Below are 23,748 nucleotides of genomic sequence, written 5' to 3'. Positions count from 1 at the left end.
TTTGTTAACAGGAGAGGTAGGCTTGACAAGACAGATGATTTTAGCTTTGGGGAGCCTGGCTGAGAACAAAGTTATTTCTTTTGTCTACTGTTTTATTATACAAAATTTGAACATCACCCCCGACTAACCTAGCCCTATATCCAAATCATTGCTGTTCACAATGAACAGATGTGGTCCCAGAAAGGGGCTCTGTGGAAAACCACTATCCATTTCCAGCCATCTGAGAAAAGGCTCTTAGCTCCTCTTCTGTTTCTTCCCTTCTAATTAGTTTATAATAGTTTGCATGCCCTCTCCCCAGTTCCATTATACGTACACTGCTCTAATTGTCTTCTCTGTGATACCTTATCAAAAGCTTTCTGAAAGGTCATGTGCACCTCTCCACTTAATCTGCCCCAAATAACTTAATCAGTTTTTTCAAGCACAATCCTTTTCTGTTAACTGCTTCCTAGTTATTTTCTTTTTGACTAGATATTTACTTAAAGATTCCATTTTTTTCCATTGCTGATTTGTTAAACTAACTGTCCTTCAATTATTGATTCATAAAATCACATTATCGGATGGCACAGAGGGCCATTTGGCTCATCGAGTCTGCACCAGCTCTTTTGAAGACTAATCCAATTAATCCCACTCCTCTGCTCTTCCCATATCCCAACATTTCTTTTCTCCCTCAAGTATTCATCCAATTCCCTTTCGAAGGTTACTAATGAATTTATATCCATCACCCTATCACACAGCCTATTTCATATTCTCACTACTCACTGCATCAAAAAAAAGTTCCTCATGTTGTCTCTGGTTTACCAATCACCTTCAATCTGAGCTCTCTTATCCATGAGTCACTAGAAATGATTTATCTTTATTTACTCTATTTGAATCCTTTACAATTTTAAACATCAGTATCAAATCCCCTCTCGTCATCTCTGCTCCAAGGAGAACAGCCCATGCTTCTGCATTCTGTCATTGCCTTCCTGGACCATGCCAGGAAATCTCTTCCATACCCTCTCCAAAGCCTTCATGTCCCTCCTTAAGTATGGTGTTCAGAATTGGACACTTAACTGTCTGAACAAGTATTTTATATAGATTTAGTGGCCCTAAAATTCCAATGGAGTTTTCCCAGTCATCCACTATGGGGAGAATTTTCTCCCTGTTGTGTGGGCTGGGCGGGAGCGGGCGCGCAGCTGACCGCCACCCGGGATTGGCTGCGCATCGCCATTTTACATGCATGGGCAAATTAAGGCCCACGTGCACGCGAAAGAGCACAGAAATCTCCCTGAGGCACGGAGCTGCCCCATGGAGATTAATTTCATTATGAAAAAGGGAAAAAAGGTTTTTAAAAATTACTCAGACATGTCCCCGCATGTGACAGTGTCACATGAGCTGGGATATGTTTATGTATTTCAATAAAAAATTTTATTTAATTTATAAAGCCTTTATAAAACTTCATCCCGCCCGTGGATGAGGTTTCATGAGAAATGCGAAGGCCGCCTGGGCTCTTCGCCTGCCCGCTAACCATAAGGTTGGACAGGCAGCCCTGTTAATGATTTCAATTGGTTTTTAAATGGCCTTAACAGGCCTTTGATAGTTTGGCGGGCGTGCAGCTGACTCTGGTGCGCACATGCTGAACTGAAGATCGGAATGACGCATTGTGACGTACGCCCCACATCACCGCATGTCAATTTACGCATTGGCGAGTGGGGCCTGCCCCTGTACGCCAACCAGAAGATTCAAGCCTATAACTCCATCACAGCTCTCAGGAATGTGCGTTAATAAAACAGACAATTTATGTTGTGTCATAAGTTAGAATGCACCACGAAAATTGTGTTAGGGTCACAAGGCACAGTGGGATCGTCACTATCATTTCATCTTTTGGACATGGTCTGTAACCTAGGCCACACTGTAGGGTTCAATTTTAAAAAGTCCACATTTTCAAGTCTTTTCTAATATTTATGTTGGTCTAATAAGAGTCTGGTTAGCTCAGCTGGCTAGATGGCTAGCATATGATCTTGACTGTGCAAGTTCAATCCTGAACTGGCTATGGTAATTTGTGGAGCCCTTGCCCCATGCTTGCAAAGTAGTGTCCCTCAAGCTCTGAATAACCAAAATGCCTCTCTCCAATGGAGAGAGGGGTCTATGGTCCTTTAGGACTGTGGCTAGGTACATACATTTCACTAATACAATGCAACACCATGGTGAATTTGCATTGTGTGCTCTCTGAAGCCTTGCTTTTCTTCCTATAGTTTGATAACTGATATCTCATTAAGTTTCTATATAGCTCCACATACCTCAAATTGTAAAGCATTTTTTCTATTTTTTTTTCCCTTTAGTTGTTTTTGTCTTTGTGCCCTCTTTACAAGCTCATAAAAACATTGGAGATAATCTATTAACTTTTACCTTATCATATTCTTTTATAATCTTGAATATTTGTAACAGGGAGGCCTTGTGTCACAATGGGTAGCACCCCTGCCTCTGAGACAGAAGCTCTGATTTTGAGTCCCACTCCAGGGCCTGAGTCTTATGTTTGTCGGGCGTGCACGATCGGTGGGCCCAGAAGTGGATGCGAAATGCATTCGGCCTCCGAATGCAATTTCACACTGGTTGGCCAATTAATGGCCAGCCAGAGTGAAACACGCGCTGAGAAAGCCTCAGTGCTGCCAAGTGAGGGAAGGGGGCAGCGGGAAGAGGGCAGGCACCAACAAAAGTCTGGGTGCAGTGGGCACTTATAGCGAGTTCCCTGAAGGCAGACGCTGCTGTGCAGCTGCCTCGGGGGCTGCAGACGTGGACAGATTAAATGGCAAGAAAAAAGTGAACCAAACGGTATCTATTCAGCACCTGACAGCAGAGCTAAAAAAAACATCAGTCCCCAGATATCTCTTTTTATTATATTTCACCCAGGACATTTCTTCCCCCCCTGGATCAAGGTTTCAGCGAAAATATAAAGGCTGCCTGGCTGATTGGTCTGTCCTCTAACCGTAAAAGTGAACGAGCCACACAAAATCAATTTCAATTGCTTCCATAATGGGCTTAATTGTCAGTGGGCACGCACAGCAGTTGGAAGCGCGCCCGCCGAGCAAGATATCGTGCACCCGACATGCACCCGACGTCTCCTCATGTGACTCCACACGCTGTTGGGTCAGGTGCACACCTGCACAACCAGCGTAAAATTCTGGCCCAGGACTTGATGGCCAAGGGAGGTGTATTCATAACATGGTCAAATAGGCTGATTATCAACCTGAAAATCCTTCCAACAAGCTATGAAAAACAGACATAAGAATGGGCTTTGTCTGCCTCATACATTTCTAGACACAGAAAGTTTATGAAGTCTGATATATGTATCAGGCCAATGCTTTGCCTTCTCAGCTGTAGTGAAGAGACCCTCATTTCTCAAGTTCACTATATCTTATGTCTCTCAAAATATAGAAACTTTCACAGTCAGTTTATTATCACTTAAAGAACTTTAGAAGAGGTGATACTAGATAAATATTATGTAAGCTGTATCTGCAATGCAGTCTTCGAAAACCAGAGTAGCAGAGTCATCTGAGACCTCAGTGAGTGGTTTTCCCTGCCCTTTTGAGAGTTCCCCAGGCCAGCTAAGGGTTCCATGCTCAGTGTTACAAGTCATGGCCAACAGCAGAACCAGCAACTTTTAGGTGGAGATGGCAGAAGAGCTGGAATCCCAAGGAGACAATAGCTGCTTAAAGACAGAGGATATTTTGAGAAAAGGACTTGTGTTTTCTTTAGGCATGTTGATCATTGAAGTTGAAGATAGGTGGCTCTTAAAAGCAACAGAAAATGAAAGCACAGGACCTGAGACATGGAGAGGAGCTGCCCTTGAGCAGATCACCCTTATACATCTCAAACACCCAAATAAAAAATCTGTTATTCTTCCACTTCCTTCGTAAGACTCTTAGAATGACAATCACTTGTGATTTGTGAAACCCACAGCCCACAAAGTGCTACAGTCAAATCCAACCACAGTGATCTCAGAGCAACTCTGAACGCAACTTGTTGCCCAATAACATATGAACATACATACGAACTAGGAGCAGGAGTGGGCCACTCAGCCCCTCAAGCCTGCTCCACCATTCAATAAGATCATGGCTGATCTGATTGTAACCTCAACTTCACATTCCCACCTACCCCGATAACCATTTACCCCTTGCTTACCAAAAAACTATCTCCCTCTACCTCAAAAATATTTAATGATTCTGCTTCCACCGCCTTTTGACGAAGAGAGTTCATGTATTTCATTGCTGCTGGAGGGATTTCACTGTGCATAAATTGTCTGCAACATTACTGTTGTATCTTGTAGGTTCAGTAGGTCTCACAAAGAGGTTCTGAGTCTAGTATAGTTGAACATTAAGTGTTTATTGATAACACATAACTTGTGTACATCTACACAGGGGATAGCCCAAGTTACGAGCTAACTCCATGCTTGCTTTTACACAGGTCTCTGCCCAGTCCACAACTGACTCTAGTCTCCAGTCATGTGTCTCTTTACATCACACTGTGGGTGGTACTGTTTCCCAATCCCACATTAACCCTTGATATGCCAGATCCCCTAATACTACAAATCCAACAGTGACTACACTTCAAAAGTACGTTATTAACTGGAAAGCATTTTTGGACTTCTTGAGGTCACATAAAGTGCTATATAAATGCAAGTTTGTCCTTTCATTTTCACTGCCAAAATTCTCTCAGTCTGATGAAATCAACAGCTGTGTTTATCTATTTCTTTTCATATGGATATCTCCCCAGAATATCTGTAGGCATGTTTTAGAAAGAGGATTTGATTTTCTGGCACTTATTAAGGAAGCACATTCCAGGAACAAGAGGTAGACACCAGAATTATTCATAAAAGACATGACACTGTATCCTAGGTTGAGTTTCTGCTTGTTTATGCAAGTGTAATGTCAAGCTATCCTGGAAAAATTGGACTAGCCAGTGTAAAAGATTGGGGATTTCAAACCTAAGTGAGATATGCCCAAAACCACTTCCACCCGTGTTTTCCATGATCTTTATGCACCCAAAGCAAGCCATGCCCAAAATCTGGCCAGTCCCCAGATCAAAATTATGAGGTTCCACCCGATTGTACAGGTTAGGATTGCACTATTTTCATATTGCATTCATATCCTTAGGTGCAGAAGCACTAATCAGCATATTTTAAAAGATTTTCCATATCGCAAAAATAGTTAATTTACTAAGAGTGGGATTTTCTGGCCCTTCCCGCTGGCAGGATCTTTTGGTCCTGCTGGAGTCAGTGGACTTTTGGCTGCTTCACATGGTGTGGCATCCACGACAAAGAGAGCCGCTGCGCACGGGCCAGAAAATCCGGGCCTAAGACACTGACTAACGTACACCAATTAAACTTTTAAATGGCTCAGTAAATTTTTTTCAGTCATTATAAGTGATTTTAAGTGAGGCAGGATTTTTAGACCCCCTGATGGGGGAAAATGTGTACATAGAATATAGAAAATAGGAGCAGGAGTAGGCCACTCGGCCCTTCGAGCCTGCTCCGCCATTCATTATGATCATGGCTGATCATCCAACTCAATAGCCTGCTCCCGCTTTCTCCCCATATCCTTTGATCCCTTTCACCTCAAGAGCTATCTCTAACTCCTTCTTGAAAACATACAATGTTTTGGCCTCAACTACTTTCTGTGGTAACGAATTCTACAGGCTCACCACTCTCTGGGTGAAGAAATGTTTCCTCATCTCAGTCCTAAATGGTCTACCCCATATCCTCAGACTGTGTCCCCTGGTTCTGGACTCCCCCACCATAGGGAACATCCTTCCTGCATCTACCCTGTCTAGTCCTGTTAGAATTTTATAGGTTTCTATGATATCCCACCTCATTCTTCTGAACTCCAGCGAACATAATCCTAACTGACTCAATCTCTCCTCATATGTCAGTCCTCCATCTCAGGAATCAGTCTGGTAAACGTTTGCTGCACTCCCTGTATAGCAAGTACATCCTTCCTCAGATAAGGAGACCAAAACTGCACACAGTATTCCAGTGGTCTCACCAAGGTCCTGTACAATTGCAGCAAGACATCCCTGTTCCTGGACTCGAATCCTCTCGCTATGAAGGCCAACAAACCATTTGCCTTCTTTACCGCCTGCTGCACCTGCATGCTTACCTTCAGGTCTTGTTGCACTTTCCCCTCTCTTAATTTGTAGCCATTCAGATAATAACCTGCCTTACTGTTTTTGCTACCAAGGTGAATAACCTCACGTTTATCCACATTATACTACATCTGCCATACATTTGCCCACTCACTCAGCTTGCCCAAATCATGCTGAAGCATCTCTGCATCCTCCTCACAGCTCAACCTCCCACCCAGCTTTGTATCATCTGCAAATTTGGAGATATTACATTTAGCTCCCTCATCTAAATCATTAATATATATTGTGAATAACGGATCTCAGCACCGATCCCTGCGGTACCCCACTAGTCACTGCCTGCCATTCGGAAAAAGACCCATTTATTCCTACTCTTTGTTCCCTGTCTGCCAACCAGTTTTCTATCCATCTCAATACACTACCTCCAATCCCATGCGCTTTAATCTTACATGCCAATCTCTTATGTGGAACTTTGTCAAAAGTCCAAGTAAGCCACATCCACTGGCTCCCCCTCATCATCTCTACTAGTTACATCCTTGAAAAATTCCAGGAGATTCGTCAAGCATGATTTCCCTTTCATAAATCCATGCTGACTCGTCCGATTCTGCCACTGTTTTCCAAGTGCTCAGCTATTAAATCTTTTATAATGGACTCTAGAATTTTCCCCACTACCGACGTCAGGCTGACTGGTCTATAGTTCCCTGTTTTCTCTCTACCTCCCTTTTTAAATCGTGGGGTTACATTAGCTACCCTCCAATCTGTAGGAACTTCCAGAATCTATAGAATCTTGGAAGATGACCACCAATGACCACCAAAATAGTCAGGTGGGCGGGCATGAAAATTCATGCCTCTGGCCATGTGGGTTGGTTTGCCAGCACCATCCCATCCCTGGGCCATTTTTTCCTGTGGTGGCAGGGCTTCCCCTCCACAATGGGGGCCTGAATGCTGCCTGTATTTTTAAGTTGAAAGGTTTAAACAATTGGCGAGAAGGTGTCTCACCAAGGAGGTGTGATCTCTCTCTCTCTCTCTTCCTTGAACTAAAAGTTGTTTTTTGAGTGCTGAAGATCTTCCTATTGGCCTTCCAGCTTTGAAAGATCGTTTGGATGGTGATCCTTCCTTCTGAACATTAATTGGCCTGTTCAGGGAAAATCACTGCCAGGTAACTGTTTCCCACATGATGCGGGGAAGTGACCCCTCCCCCCCCCACTACTCCTGGTGGAATTGTCCTTGCCCGCTGGCATCAGTCGTGCTTGGCAGTGTGAGTGGGCAATATGGCAAGAAGGCCAAAAATCAGTTTCGCAATGTCATGAAACCAATTTGCGATCACCCGCTCAGCCCATCGATGGCGGGCCGCGTTCCCCACCATCGGACATCAGGAACCTCCTTGTAATACATCAGCATATCATTATAAGGCCAGCCCAATGGAATCATCCCCCCACCGTTGAATCGTCCGTCCACGCGGGCATGATTGCACGTCGGTGCAGAACACGTCTTGACAAGTGTGACGTGCAGAAGTCAGAACTTACTGCCAGGGCCTTGCTCACATTGCAGACATCCGAGGAGCAGAAGATGCTGGAGCCCGACAGCAGCAGCACAATGGAGGAACACCCATGGCGTGCTGAGTGAGGTGGATTCTCATGAACATGTCTCTGCTATGAAGCAGCCCACGGAAGTTGGAAAGAGGAAGGTCCAGTTGCATTTGGGAGAGGAAGATGTACCAGAAGGTGGGAGAGGAAGGTCTAGGATCGACTAGTGGGGGGGAAGAGGTGTCAGGATGGGGTGAGGTTGGGAGGGGGGTAATTAAGATGTTGAGAGAGGAGGGGCCATGGGGGGAGGAGGCAGTAACAGGGGAGAAGACAGCAACTGGGGAGATAGGTGTAAGGGGGGGTGGATAGTGTAAGGGAAGGAGTTTGGAGGGGGTGGGGAGGAGTGCAGAGAGGGGAGTGAGTCCGCTGGGGGAGTAAGGAGTGTGGAGAGGGGAAGAAGTAAGGCTGGAGGAGGAAGTAAGGGTGGAGGAAGGAGTCAGGAAGAGGGACGAACTAAGTGGGGGTGGAGTCCAGATGGGGGAGTGAGAGAGGTGAGGAAGGGGTCCAGAGGGTGGAAGGAGTCAGGAGGGGGTATGTCCAGGTGAATACGCAAGGGAGAGCTCTGACGAGTCCATGACTGCCTCCTGGGGAGTGAACTGAGGGAGGGCATGAAACGAGGGAATGGTGAGAATGACCGAGGGCAGAGTAAGGTGGTAGGATGGGAGGGTGAGGGTTCAACGGTAGTAATAGAAGGAGCGGTGAGGGTGTTTGGTGGGGACTTGGAGGCAGACACAGACTCTGGGGGGTGGGAAGGAAAAGGTTGGGGAGGTGAATGTGGATGGGAGTGGGGTTTTCGGTAAGGAAAGGAATGTGCACCTTCAGCTGGACATCTCCGAAGGATGGGGGCTGTGGCTGGTAAGTCACGGAGGGGAGGTGGAAGGTGGTGCTGCGGGGGTCAGCAGGGATGGGAGAAAGGGAATGGGTGACTGGGGGAGGGGAAAAGATGGGGGAGCTTATGAAAATGTGAAACAGGACCAGGCTGTCAAAATGGAAAGTGAAATGACAGTCATGGTAGGCGAGATCAGGTGCTGCATGGGAGTGTGATCATTGGGTGGGCGGAGATGCAGGTTGGCTCTGATGGACAACTGAAAGTGAACCCCAGCAGGCAGCATGAAAATGCTGGGGACATTGATGTGAAAATGATACATGAAGGATCCACGTGTGTGGGAGAGTGCTTACACAAAACTCCGAAAGGTCCTGCCACACACACATACTTTTCCCTCCAGAATCACTCGTTGGCCAGCTGCTCCCTCTGTGATAACAGAGGATGAAGTTGAGAGGCTCATAGGCAGAAGGGACTCAGAGGGAGAGGACAACCTCTGGGAATCCTGTGTGGATAACCCAGGGGTGTCCAGTTGCCACTCCTCCTCCCTTCAGGTGCCTGAGGGCCTTAGTCCGACCCCTTGACGGGAAGGAGCACATAAAGGGATGTTGAGGTGCCCCACTTCCCTCTCATGTTGCCACTGCAGGAACTCACCCATGGCTCCTGTGACGGAGTGCAGGTCTGCACACATCTCCGCGTTCTGCTGGACCAGTGTCTCCATGGTGTCCACCATCCTTCCCATGGAGATCTCCATACATCCACATGTGGGCACCAATTCATCAGAGAGCAGGTGGACACATTCCTCTGACTCACATGCCACTCTGTTGAGGGCTTTAACAGCTCTGTGTAATTTCCTCCCGCCTTCTGCTGACTCTCCACAATGAGTTGGAAACCCAAATCCAGAGGCTCATCTTCTGACTCAGGTCTCGCAGATGCCTCTTTCCCAGCAGTACTCTGAGTGCCGGGGAACTCAGCCAACCCTGCTTCCTCCTATTGCACGTGTCCATGCAGTGATCACCAGATTATGAACCCAAGCTTGCTCTAGATCTATCTCCCACCGAGATCCTATCTCCATGGGAAGGATGTGTGTCTCTGCACTGGTGCAGGGTGTGCGTAAGCGCTGTGACAGGTCTTCCAGGCTGCTTATTTCCACCTCTTCAATGGAGGAGGTGTCCTCTTGGCTGGAGGTGAAGACCTGGATGGAGCTGAGGGACTGGCTGGATGAGGGTGTCAGTTGCTTGGCAGAGTTCCCTGTGAATCAAAGTAGAGATAAGTAGTGCATGGCAGCACAGTCAAAAGCAGGAGAGAGAGCATTCACATTTGCGTTAAGAAAGGGATGATGTGGTGCAGGATCCTTACAAGGGTGTTTGTTGCTGGCCTCACCATGACCGCAGGCACAATCCATGGCCTCGCCCGTCAGCATGTTGGCACACCCCTCAAAGTGGGTGAGGGGCCTAATGTGGGCCACTCGACCCCCAGTCTGGGACCTCTTCCTGCTGGTGTGAGCCAGTTTCTCCTGAAAACAGATGGAGAGAGTGTGAGCAGGACACATGGGATTGTGTGGAATGTTTGTGTGGTGAGTGAAGCCATGGACAGGATGAGGCCTCGAGCTCACGAGGATATGAGTCTGATGGAGATGTGAGGCTGTGTGAGAGAGTTAATGGTGTTGCCCCTTAAGGTGGGAGATCCCTGTGGATGTGTGATGGGTTTGTGAGTGTGTGAGTTGAGAGCGATGAGAAGAGTGACTCAACCTGGCAAAATAAATGAGGCCATTCACCCTGCAGTGGCACTGGGTAGTTGTCCTCTTTTGAAGGGCATTGGCGTTGACCACCGCTGTCACCACTCCCTATGCTGGATTGGTGATGCCGCTGCCCATCCTACGGCCAGGACATCATGGCGGGCCTCTATGGTGTTCAAAAGGCGCTCAAGGGACCTGTCACTGAAGCGAGGAGGCTGCAATCTTTTACCCTTTCAGGGCCATCCTGTCTTCTGTGCGGCAGTCCAGGGCTGGAAAAGCTGAGAGGTGTGCGCACGGCTGCACTTCACATGTGGATTCCGGTGTAATGAAGCGGCGAGGTGATGGCATGGCAGGTGAATGAGAGCCCGCCCGCCATGGGAACGGTGTGTTTCTTGTGAACGCATAATTAATACGACGGGTTTGGGACAATATGGTGTGAAAAGCCGCCATTGTAGCCAAAGGTTTTACAAGCCTGTTACCGCACTTAGTGCAAACCTGGGGCAATCTGCCACCCCTTGTTTAACTCCAGACTTTGGGACCCTGACTCAAATGGCAAAACTCTGCCCCAGGTAATTCACAGCTGGAGGACTGGGCACTTGTTTCAAATGTTTAATTTGATAATAAACCCATTCTCAGCTGAATTAATAATACTTTCTATTTTGCTGCCTGGCTGCACCAGTTCATTAAGGATTATACTTTTGTGATTATGAAAATTAGATAAAACAGAACTTAAATTCCAACCTAAGTGCCATTTCAAGCTAGTTTTGTGCCCAAAGCAGAAACTTTATCCCACCAAGTTTCGCACCCAATATTTGTAACTCTTTTGAGTACAAACCCATTTCCATCTGTTTCAGATGAAGTTACATTGTTTCATAGTTTGCCATTGTGAGATTTGAACTCTTGATACTCTTTTGAGTAAACCTGTTTCCATCTGTTTCAGATGAAGTTACATTGTTTCATAGTTTGCCATTGTGAGATTTGAACTTTTGATCTTAGGGTTACAAACCCAGTACCATAACCACTTGGCTATTTAGGCCAAGCACCCAATATTGGTACCAGAATGGTTCCAGCTGGGATCCCAATTGACACATTTGTAATTATACAATCAAGTCCCTACTTAATAGCCTTTTTGTGTAGAAGCATAATTTCTAAAGGAAGAAAAGAAGTGAATGAAGTTGAAAGAAAAAAACTTTAATACACATTTCATCTGTTCTTAATAGAAGCTTTCGAGATTTAAATGGTCCTGCTGTTATCAGTGGTAATGATTTAATGTTCATTTGTATGGGATGGACAAACTGCTACCATTTTCAGCAGCAATCACTAACATTGCTACAATACCTGGTATACACGATGCAATTATGTAGATTCTACTTCTATCACTTTATGTAATATAACCTAATACATGCCACCTCTCCCTTTAAATGTATCAGACAAGTTGCTATTCATTTGGAGACAAACACTGCCGAATCTGATCCACGTGGCACCTTATCATTTCAGTTAGGAACACATCATTGTCTGTCAGATCTGATTTGTGGCAATGTGGCAATTATGTGTACAGCTCAGAGTATCTTCATTCTATGAATTTATAGTTTCTAACTATAATCTATAAAATAAAAATATTTAGAGTGTATTTCAGAGTGTATTTCATTTTCCTCAAATAATATTGGGCAAGACGGTAGTGTAGTGGTAATGTCACTGAACTAGTAGTCCAGAAGCCCAGGTGACTTTCCTTGAGGGAGGGAAGGGGAGGGGGAGGGAATGGGGGGAGGGGAGGGGATGAGGGGAGGGGATTGGTACAAATCCCACCATGGCAGCTGATGGAAATTAAATTCAATTAATAAATCTGGAATTGAAATTGGTCTCCATAAAAGTGACCATGAAACTATCATTGATTGTTGTACAAACTTACTTGATCCACTAATGTCTTTTGAGGAGGGGAATCTGCTGTCCTTACCCGTTTGGTCTACATGTGACTTCAGACCCACAACAATATGTTTGACTTAACTTCCTTCTGAAACGGCCTGGCAAGCCATTCAGTTCAAGGATTACAAATGTGGGAAACAAATGTTGGCCTTGTCAGTGATGCCCACATCCCATAAAAGAATTTAAAAAAAATAATAATATAATATTGATAAGCTGCTCTTTTGTGTTGCATGACATCCAACTTCAGTGAGGGCTCAGAATGGTGAAAAATTAGATAGTGTGTATAATGGGCAACAGATCTGCTTACCATCCATTTTGCATGTCTGTCAAAATTGAATTCTACTCTTAAAAGATCTTCCTGGAAAAACCTTGGACAATGGAGTGTTGCAATTTTATTCCCAGACATCTAGGATACCTATAGATGGAAATATAGGGGAGTGTTTTTCAACCAGGCACAGAATGCAGCAGAGAAAATGAGTTGAATTTATCCACAATTGTGTTAGACAAAATAGCCATGCTGTTTTCAATGGTGAACTCAGCTTGTGATTTGTTCAAGAAGCCAGGAAAACTATGTCTGACTGTTATTGGTAAGGGAAGAAGTAAAAAGTAATCAATTAAGGCAAGAACTTCCACATTGCAAATAATTACATTGTTTACCATCCACTTTATTTTATTTCCTTTCACACCAAAGCTTTTTATATTGGACTCGCAGATGAAAAGTTGTTAGAGAGGATAATTTGTTCATGTTGGGATGTCATCTTCAATCACTTACACACTTCCTCTCATTAGCCGACTCCCCGTATATGAGTTCCTACTGTGAAATTAGGTTTTCATATATTCACACATGTTAAACAAGAACAATCAATCTTTAAATAAAATGTGGTATTATATGTTACATTTACATAGCTTCAGATTTTCCCTTGGGTATTTTCCGGGAGCAATTTATTTAAATTACTAACTTCAAAGTACAAAGCCTTAGATCACATTTGAATGTTGCCTCCAGAAGCTCAAATCTCTACTTTTAAACCTTTAATGATGTTATTATGCATTCGAGCTCTGTGCATTATGGAAAGAACATCACAAAATATTAAATATTTTGATAAAATTGACTTGATTGTACATGCAGTATGTAACATTATTAACTACTCATATTTATTCAAACATTAAATTTGGAATTGTGCCACCTTGAAACTCAGATGGTTCAAGTCTAATTTTGAAAGCAAGGGTAGCTTAACCAGTGGGTAACAGCAAATATTTTGTGCATTGACTCAACACTAAGGTGTGGAATGGATAAAAATCAGTTCTTTGATGCACCATGAGGCCATAAATAGTCAGGTTATTTCATTCTGAGTTTCCTGAGCTGAATTTCATTTGTTGTTTTCTAAAGTTAGGGTTACAATTTATTCCTTGTTGCTGGTTACACTGATCTGGTAAACAAGGTAACACTTCTTCAGCTGTTTCTGATCTTCAAAGCACCATTTATAAGTTTTGTACAATCGGACTTGGTCTACCCAAGATTTTTGTTTGTCATTCCTAGTGTGCACCAATGCAAGGAGCATCATGATGTTAAAAGACGGAGAACAACACTGCCTGGTCTTCGTCACATTTACACATGATGCACATTTCCTCTACAGAAATGGACTTTATAATAATACTTAAGAGACATGGAAGTGATGTCATAATGCCATTGGTGTCTTTTTCCAGCTTTTGCATTCTTATGGTGTCAGGTGTACACACACCTACATATCATGAGTGTCCATGATTGGGATAAGCTAAAGGGAGAGACCCACACAAAAGGGCTTAATAGGAAAATTAAAATAACAGCTCTTCCTCAATTTTCTTTTTGTTTTACTGCTGTTACTTGGGCTTTCACAAGTCTTTCTAGTAATAGCTCTGCTGCTGTTTTCTTCTTCCAGCTCCGTTAATGGGTTTCCCATTGGGAATGCCCAGATGTGTGATGTTTTTGGAAGAGGAAGATCACCCACTCAGGATAAGAAATCCTATGGAAAAGGAAAGCCATCGGGGTGGAAAACAGGCTGTTGTTTTACAATCGCCTCATTTGTGCTCTAGCTGAAGACCCATTTCACCATCAAATTTTATTTTTTATGTTGTTTTCTCTAATTTAAGGAAAGAAGCTGAGTCAACATCAATGGAGAACAAGGCCACTGATCCGTATAGTGACGACATTCATATTTCCAGAGATTTGAAAGAAATACAGACTTCTCCACACTTCAGAATGCAGCCTCTCCCACTGACCATTAAACCAAACAAATTTACAGGCTTTGGAGATTATGAATCAGCAATTACATATTCTACAAATGATATATCTACAGCAACAATAGAAAGATTCACTGCAAACTCTGAAGGAGGATCTCGTAAGAGGAAAAGCACTCCCACTAAAGTAATTCATACTGTTCAGTCAGAAGGCTTGTCAAAAGATATGGACGAACCTGAAGACATCAAAGTTGAATTACCATCACCAAAACCCATGGCTCAAATGATAGACTTAAGTAATGTAGGGTTTCAGTTATTCAGAACCTTTGATCACCAAGGTACCACAGGCTTGAAACCTGAGTCTATTAAACAGAATTTAATGTGGCCTACCAGTCCTCTGATGATGCATCCTTCTCAATCATATTTTGCCAATGTCCCTCCAGACTTTATGTTCCCTTTTGTTATGGCACCATCAAATCTGCATTTTAGATATCCTTTTCATCACAATGGTCCTCTAGGAAACCTTAATGGCAGTATCCCCATTCGAGAAGATAAGAAGAACATGGTTGAGCGAGTCGATGTTAACATTCAAATTGATGACAGTTACTATGTTGATGTAGGTGGCAATCAAAAGCGCTGGCAGTGCCGAATGTGTGAGAAGTCATACACTTCCAAGTACAACCTGGTGACACATATTTTGGGACACAGTGGTATCAAACCCCATGCTTGTTCTCAATGTGGGAAACTCTTCAAGCAACTGAGCCATCTGCACACTCATATGCTCACACATCAGGGTACCAGACCTCACAAATGTCATGTTTGCCACAAAGCATTCACCCAAACCAGCCACCTCAAGCGGCATATGATGCAACATAGTGACGTGAAGCCATATAATTGTGGAATTTGTGGTAGGGGTTTTGCTTATCCAAGTGAGCTCAAAGCCCATGAAACGAAGCATGAAAATGGCCGAGACAACATTTGCGTTGAGTGTGGACTTGACTTTCCTACCCTAGCCCAGTTAAAGAGACATCTGACAGCTCACCGAGGTCCTACACTGTATCGCTGTGATGAATGTGACAAGACTTTCCAATATCCAAGTCAGTTGCAAAATCACATGATGAAACACAAAGATATCCGTCCATATATCTGCACTGAATGTGGGATGGAATTCATTCAACCCCACCATCTCAAACAGCACTCCCTGACTCACAAGGTAGGAATTTTGTGTGAAATAAAAAAGGGAAAATTCATGAACACCTCTCAAAGTTTATGACAGAAAAGTTAATAAGATAGAAATCTTCAGCAGGTTGTCTTTTGCAAGGAACTCTGTCTTAAGGAAAAGTTTTTTAAATAATCTTGTTCATATTTACAATTGAATAGAATCATTTTTTTAAATAGGCAAAAATGTGGGGAAGCATGTTTAAGCTATGAGGGGGAATGGGAAATTGGTCTTGAGCAATAATGCATATTGCCCCTTTCACACCCTGCCTGATTTTGTTTTCCATTGAAGTTAATGGATTTTGGGCTAAGAAGAGAAGGGATAAAGAACGGAGACAGAGGACAGCATTTAATGCTCTCACCCATGATGAGTTTGGCAGTTGGAGGGGTATTTAATTGGCTGGGAGACTGGCAGATGGGGAGCCACCTCCACCCTAATTAAATCCATGGTGGCAAAGACCGTGGAATTTCTTCCTGCCCACTGCCAATTGAGACCCTTAAGTGGGCAGTTAATGAGCACTTAAAGACCTTATCCCGCATCCTGTCACCGTTGGGAGGTTTGCCACAGGAGGAGCTCAACAAGCAAACCCTGTTAGGGTTGCTTGCAAACTGCTAGGTGTGGGCCCCCTCAATCAAAGGTATTAAGTGACTAATTGAGGGACCAAGCATTGGGATGGTGTATGTCCACTGAGAGCCACCCCTCTACCTTTGCTGACAAACCCCCACCCAGAGGCTCCACCCTGTGACCCTCCCCACCATCACTCACCTGTGGCCTGATATCTAGTGACAATACTAGGTCTTCGACGGGTGTGGTACTGGCAGCAGCCACAGCCTCCTTGGCGGCACTGCCATTTAATAGAGCTCTTGACCTCTGATTGGCTGATTGCTCCCGAGGGACGGGACCTCGGCCTCTGGGGTCCTTAATTCTGAGGAAGGCCCGCCACTGCCCAGTTAAGTGTCTGAGTGGCACTTAATTCAACGGGCCTCTTCTAAAAGTGTCAACGCATTATTCCCATTGGCTCTCCAGCCCATGGGCGAGACTTCCGTCCCCTCCATCAAATCCAGCCCTGTCAAGTCAAATCTGGAAAAAGCTGTAAAGTCATTCAGACTTTAGACAAAGCTTTGAAGGATCCTCCTCCGCCTTCAGGTACCATGGCCTAAGAGGCCTTTGGTGATCATGGACTTCCATTGGTCCATTACTATGTGTGGCAAAGCACTGCAGTGGCTTGTCATTGCAACTTTGAAGTATAGCTTTCGTGAAACTCAACAGTTTATCATGAGAAGGAAAATTAGAAGTAATTTTGCTAAATTATGGATATGGGGAAATATTATTCATTGGTTGGTATTATTATGTGAAGACAAGCTGGACTGATTAAACTAAATGATTCTAAGCATAACTGTCACCCTGCATGCTCACTCACTGTGAAATAATGAGTTTTATTACTGGAACATAGGGGCAAGAGTAGGCCATTCGGCCCATCAAGCCTGCTCTGACGTTCAAACAGATCATGTCTGATCGCCAACTCTATGCCATTTTTCCCTACTATCCCCATACCCTTTGATGTCATTAGTATCCAGAAATCTACTATAATCATCTCATAAGATTCTCAGACTGCTTAGGAAAGAGAAAGCACCCAAGAGTATATTTAAGGCACAGCCATAAACTTGTAACTTTATTCAGTAAGAATGACCCTGATACTTACTGAATACAATTGGAATTAGGCTACATGAAGTTGAGCAGCTTTCAATGTAAATTATCTAACTTGAACTGCATTGTTCTGTCTCCTAGCAACTGAATACAAATTCCCATGTAAAAGATAACTATAAAAATATTTTAATAGCTGAAAATCACACTACTCCTTTGCAATGTAAGGGAGAATTTTCTCCCCATGGGGGGGGGGCGGCTGAGTAGGAGTGGGAGTGGGAGTGGGAGGACACGCAGACAATTGCCACCCACGATCAGCTGTGTGCCGCCATTTTACATGGGCGGGCCAATTAAGGCCCGCCCAGTGTGACACGCACCCAGAAACACTCAGCGCTACCTGTGCAGGCGGGGGGAGGAGGGAGAGTCAGGGCCCACGGTCTTTCACCATGTGCGCGAAAGAGCGTAGAAATCTCCCTGAGGCACGGAGCTGCCTCAGGGAGTTTAATTTCATTGTGAACTAGTGAATAAAAGATTTTTAAGAATTATTCGGACATGTCCCCTCATGTGAAAGTGTCACATGAGCTGGGACATGTCTATGAATTTTATTAAAAATTTTCATTAAAGTTTAAAAACCTTCATGAAACCTCCTCCCACCCGTGGATGAGGTTTCATGAAAAATAATGTTGGACGGACAGCCCTGTTAATTGTTTTAATTGCTATTTAAATGGCCCTAATAGGCCTTTGACAGTTTGGCAGGCACGCAGCTGACTCTGGTGCGTGCCCGCCGAACTGAAGATCGGAATGACGCGCAGTGACATTGGGGCGCATGTCTGACATCACCGCATGTAATTTTAAGCGTTGGTGAGCGGGGCCCACCCCCACAGACCAACCAAAAGATTCAGGCCATTATGTTTCAACACATTGGGCCAGATTTTGCTGAGAAATAAGAAGATCTGAATGTTGCATGCCATTATTAATACAAAAATTGGTTAGCAACTTGTAGAGAGGAAGAGATACCAAGAATGGTGAATCACCACAAGTTGCTGTCCTGTTTGCATCACTCCGCTACTAGCTTCGCAAAAACATCTCAGCATAACCTCCCCGTGATTTTCTTGAAATTGCTGCAATTGCACAATAATTGCTCATTAATCTCAAATCAAAAAGTTAAGTCTAGTTCCTAATAGCTTAAGTACCCTTTTAATGACAATTAAATTAATAATTGCCAATCAACCTCTTGTGCCTGGAAAGTAGATTATTAAATGTTTGGAGTCTCGTTCCTTGAAGTTGTGAATTGTCTTTTAGAAGATTTAAAAAACTTCAATTTGTAAAAAAAATCAAACTTTTCCTTTCTTGTCTGTTTCTTCTCTCTCTCTTAATGCAATCTTTGATTCCCTTTCTTTATTTCTCATCTGCACCTCATTTGACATTGAATTCACCCATTCCAATTCAGCCTCCATCTGGACCTTCCTCTGTTTATATCTCAATCCCTTAATCTCATTGGTTAAGGAGATACCCTGTTTGAGCCATTGCACACCAAGATCCCAGATGCCCTGTTGTCCTTGATGCATGGTTATCAGCTTGCATGTCCAGCATAGTTGTGGGCAAAAAATTTTAAAACCTAATTGTGCACAAATAGTCCTAACGGGACACGCTCCAGCACAATCTGCCTCAATGCCTATTCCAAAACACATGCATATACACTACAAAATCTTACATATTCCATTCATGGTCCAAATACCACTATTCAGTTCATTGAAACCATGAATGAAAATTGCTAAAGCTCAGCCTAATTGTCCATTCCACTATCATTGACCGAAGCTCCAAGTTGGGAGTCTCAGCATGCAATTTTACCCTAATTATGTGACCATATTCAAAAAGCCACCATGCCTGGTTTTCAAAAACTCAAGTTTTTAGACTCTTGTTTAGGGACAATAATTGGGTTTTATCTGCACTGATTAAAGGAGGTGGTTCCTGAAAACCCATTGCCATTCAGAGTACTCCTGCTGTAAATTCTGCCACTAGTGTAAACTATGCCAAAGTCAAATTACGCTGGATCATAGTTTTCCCCCAAGTTTCCCCTTTGATCTGTTTGAATTGGAGCCTCTGCCATCCCCAAACATGGCCATCAGCATAAGGGGGTTGGAGGTGGAGTACCACCCTACCTGGGTTTGGAGACTCCCTATGTCCTGGGCCTTTGATGGGATTCAGGGTATAGTCAGGACAGGTATTCAGATCAGATGTGCCTTGGTGAGAGGTGGAAGTGGAGCCCATCTAGGGACCAGGATGGGATCAAGGCCTGGACCCTGGAAAAGAATGCAAATATTTTTTTAAAAATTCATAAGTGGGCCCCTTTATCTCATGGACTGCTGGGGTCACCATTGAGTTATTTCTAGGAAGGGCCCAACACCCTCTTCTGAACGAGCGCATATTACCAGATTTTCCAGTATGGCAGGTACCCTAGAAGTGTCCCATTGTCTTAGGAACCTTCTCATTGGATTTAAAGAAGGAAATCTATGATGACTGAAAGTCGTCTAGGATCAGTGGCAGACGTTTTTAATGGCTGTGATCCAGGGGTAGTGCCTGGGTCACTTGCTGGTGGTTTAGTGGGGGCAACATATTTTCAGTGATAATATTTTCAATTTTAACAAAATTGTGCAGCCATACCTGTTCTATCTGTGCAAACATAACTTCAATTTCTATGAAATTTGTACTTATTTTAAAAGTATTAGAAAGGCTAGTGTCTCGACAACAAGAAGGTATGTAATAATTGTTAGTAATATGTTCTGTTCATTAATGTTGAATATAATACAAGGTAATTGTCTTTTTCAAATATTTTGCTGTAATTTTTCCCAAATCCAATTCCTTTCCTCCATTGGTCAGGTTATGCCTATGGAATTCTTCTCAGTTAGGAATATGGCTCTCCATAATTCAAATATTTGTTATTAAGGGCACTATTGTCATCACTCTTTAGTTGGTCATGTTGAAGTAAACTTAAGCAGGAAAATAAGAGACCTGTTCCAGTCAGTTTTCTTTTCCTGCACGATGACTGGTGAACATCATCATTCGAGAGAAGCTCAAATACCAAAGTTTAAGTGATGTTCAAATTCAGATTGTATCTCAATACTGCACTGCACATCATTCTTGAGCTTTTTTTTTGTTTTGGAAGTGTTTTATAATAGCCATATGAGAACCCTGCATTGCACATTGTGTACATGTTGCTAGGAATTTTGGTATTTTCTATAATGGGATGGTGCATGGCAATGAATGGACTATAGACATCTTCAGTACCTTGTAATAGTGTTTCTTTTAATTGTCAAAGTGACATTTTTCAGGGCTGCCTGGCCTTCCCTTCTGAGGTTCTATTGTCACTGGCAGTGGAGAGGCTTGTCATATGCTTTTCTATTTTAATGGCTTTTGTGAGCAATAACATAAGAGAACAATTCTGATCAAAAAGAGCTAATTCTCAGAGAATGACTGTAATGCCGAGGAAAACTGAAGTGTCGAGCCTGAAAGTCCTCAATAATGTTTGGAGCATTATGGAGGTTTTACCTGCTGCTGGCCCCCTTGGGAATTCTCAGGCCCAAATGGCAGGTCCTTGGAGAAAATCAGGCACTGAAGGCCTACCGGATGGGAAAATTCTGGCAGGTTCCGGAAATGCTGGATCCTGCCACTAAGGATCAAACCCACATGGGTCCTGGAAAAGATAGATCACCCATATGTTCCAAAGCAGGTTCATGACATTGAAGGGACAGGGGCTGAGGGGGGGGATTTTCCACACCAGGGATTTTCTCAGCTTCAGCTAGATACCAGGATGAACACACTGTGAAGCTGAAAGACTGGAAGAGGAGCTTGAATCCTGTCCTGAAAGATCCCAGCAAATCTTAATTTACTTAGGCAGAGTGGTTGTCTTGTTTGTCACTTTAGGAGAGGGTTAATCACTGATCCCCTCGGTGATTATTTTCTACCCTCTTTGATGCAGCATGTGCCCAAGATACACTCATATTGGCCAAATTCATGCAAATAGGTTGACCCTTGACCCAGATACCATGGCACCCATTCGGCTAAACTCACACCAACAGGCTGAAATGGAGCATCTTCATGGCCAATGACTCATGATACTTCTGTTTTGTGAACAGTAAAAGCACATCAGAAGTGAGAATACAAGAGACATCAATCAGAATCTGGACAGTTTTTCTGGATGAAAGAAACATTAACACTAAGGCAATGCATGACAGCATAGGATGACAAAAATCATTCAACCATTGAACCCCACTTCATTCAAACATCATCCTTATACCATAAGATAAAAGCAAAATACTGTGGATGCTGGAAATCTGAAATAAAAACAGAAAATGCTGGACCAACTCAGCAGGCCTAGCAGCATCTGTGGAGAGAGAAACAGAGTTAGTGCTGCAATTTCGTCTGACTCTTCTTCAGAGCTGATCCCCAAAAGTTAGGAAACAGAAGCTCTATAATATTTACCAATCCCAATAATCTCCATTATTCAAACTCTGATCTTTACCCTACAGATGGAAACCCCATCCTTTCCCAGCAACAATAGACCATTATGTCCTGTGGTGTATTGACTAGCTCAGTCCATTACCTTCCTCTATAATTACCAGTCCCACTAGCTACCAGATATTTATCCATCTCCTTTTTAATAGATCTGTCCCTTGATGCAGAGCTCAATACATGCATAGGGAAAACAGTTACCACCTTTGACCGACTCACAAAACACGCATGGGATAACACCTAACTGACACGTGGGATCAAACTGATGGTTTATAAGGCCTGTGTTCTCAGCACATTCTGCATGGCTGTAAAACATGGGCGACTCACCAGGAAAAGAAGCTCATTAATTTCTACCTTTTCTGTCTGCGGTGCATTGTCCTGGCAGGGCAAAATCACGGATGTGGTGTCCTCTCAAAGGCAGAGCTTCTAGGTGTGCTGGCGCTAATCAAACACAGGCGACTTTGGTGGATCAGACACTTCCACAGGATGGGAAATGACCACATACCCAAGGACCTTCTGTATGCTGAGGTAGCTGGAGCCAGATGACCAGTGGGGACTCCAAGGCTGCACCTCAAGGATACTTGTAAGTGTGACATGAAGGCTCTTAACATTGACTATCACACCTGGGAGTCACTAGCTGGCGAAAGAGGGAAATGGCGACACCTCCTGTGGGCTGGTGTGCACTGCCATGATGACCAGTGGCTACTGCAGCTTGGCAACAGGTACCAACGCCAAAAACAACAACCCACGTCATGTGGCAGCTTCATATGTGCCACTTGTGGTAGAACCTGCTTCTCAAGGATTGGCCTTCACAGCCATCAGCAAAGGTAGCCCAAATGAAGGCTCCCTCCCCACCAACACCTAAATGACTTGTTGCTGTGTGTCCACCAGTTCTCGTAGATGGAAGGATGCCAACAACATTTAAAGGATTTAATCAGCATGCTCAACATTTACTGAGTCTATAACGATTTTCCCATTAATTAAATCTTGATTCTCAAACCCATATCTATCTTTGAAGAGAGATAGGTTAATGGATATAAATCATACAATGTTATATTTAATATTAAGATTCTTACTGATCTTTTAACTTGAAAAGAAATTATGTAAAAAAAAGGAATGTTCTTTCCTTATGTGCCCTCTTCTGAGTGATAACCTGCTACATTCATCATTTCCTCCCCAGTTTAGAAAGCAGAACAGTGCAGCTCAAAGAGATTGCCGTAGATTGTTTTTTTGTTCAAGCTACTACTAAACATACTTAAACACAACAGGAAGGGACCCCGCCCCTTTAGGTTAACCCCTGGAGATTGGTGCTGCTTTCTCTCTAGAGGGTTATAGCTACCAGCAATTGACAAAAGAAAAGTTGAGGAAGTTGACTGAAAGAGGACAGGATATAAACATGCCTGCAAGCTTGGTAGATAGAACGAACATTGCACCTCTGGTAAGTACGCAGCAGGAAGAGGAAAGCAGCTGGTAGTGAGATGTCTTAAAATTGTTTTGCTTTTTGCTGTTCATTACAAGTTCTTTAGAGGCTTCAGTTCCCAACATCATTTACGTATTTCTTTAATTTCTGGTTTAATTCCATACGGACAAAATTATGGAACCAGTTAAATTAATGTTGTTAGATACTTCTACCCTAAATGGAACACTATACTAAATCACTACAAATACAACATGGAGATATTACTCTCCTCCCCTCTCTTACTTCCAAAAGGGAATTGGTTATACACTTGAAAAAGGGCTTTGGGGCAAGAACTGGATTGTAGGACTAATTGAAAGGCCCCTCCAAAGAGATAGTACAGACATGATGGGCTGAATGGCCTCCTTCTGTGCAGTATTATTTTATGATTTCTTCCTTCATATTTATGCAAAACTTTAATATGGACTTAAATGTGACAGCACATCACCCAGACTTGGCTGATAAAGGCCAAGTAATATTCACACTAGGCAAGAGCCAGTCAATGACCATTTCCAA

General features: G+C 43.5%; 1 protein-coding gene across 1 annotated transcript in view; it reads left to right on the top strand.

Annotated features, from left to right (window-relative positions):
- Nucleotides 1-23,748, top strand: part of znf366 (zinc finger protein 366) — a 69,224-nt gene that overhangs the window by 16,571 nt on the left and 28,905 nt on the right. Inside the window, exon 2 of the mRNA XM_041186747.1 lies at nucleotides 14,315-15,614. Coding sequence (XP_041042681.1) covers nucleotides 14,337-15,614 — 1,278 coding nt within the window. The 5' untranslated portion in view covers nucleotides 14,315-14,336. The remainder of the gene's footprint in view (nucleotides 1-14,314; nucleotides 15,615-23,748) is intronic.

This window comes from Carcharodon carcharias, chromosome 4 (assembly GCF_017639515.1).
Source record: "Carcharodon carcharias isolate sCarCar2 chromosome 4, sCarCar2.pri, whole genome shotgun sequence".
In the NCBI taxonomy this organism is placed as follows: domain Eukaryota; kingdom Metazoa; phylum Chordata; class Chondrichthyes; order Lamniformes; family Lamnidae; genus Carcharodon; species Carcharodon carcharias.
The sequence above is the reverse complement of the archived record's forward strand: the minus strand, read 5'-3'. Positions and strand labels throughout refer to the sequence as shown.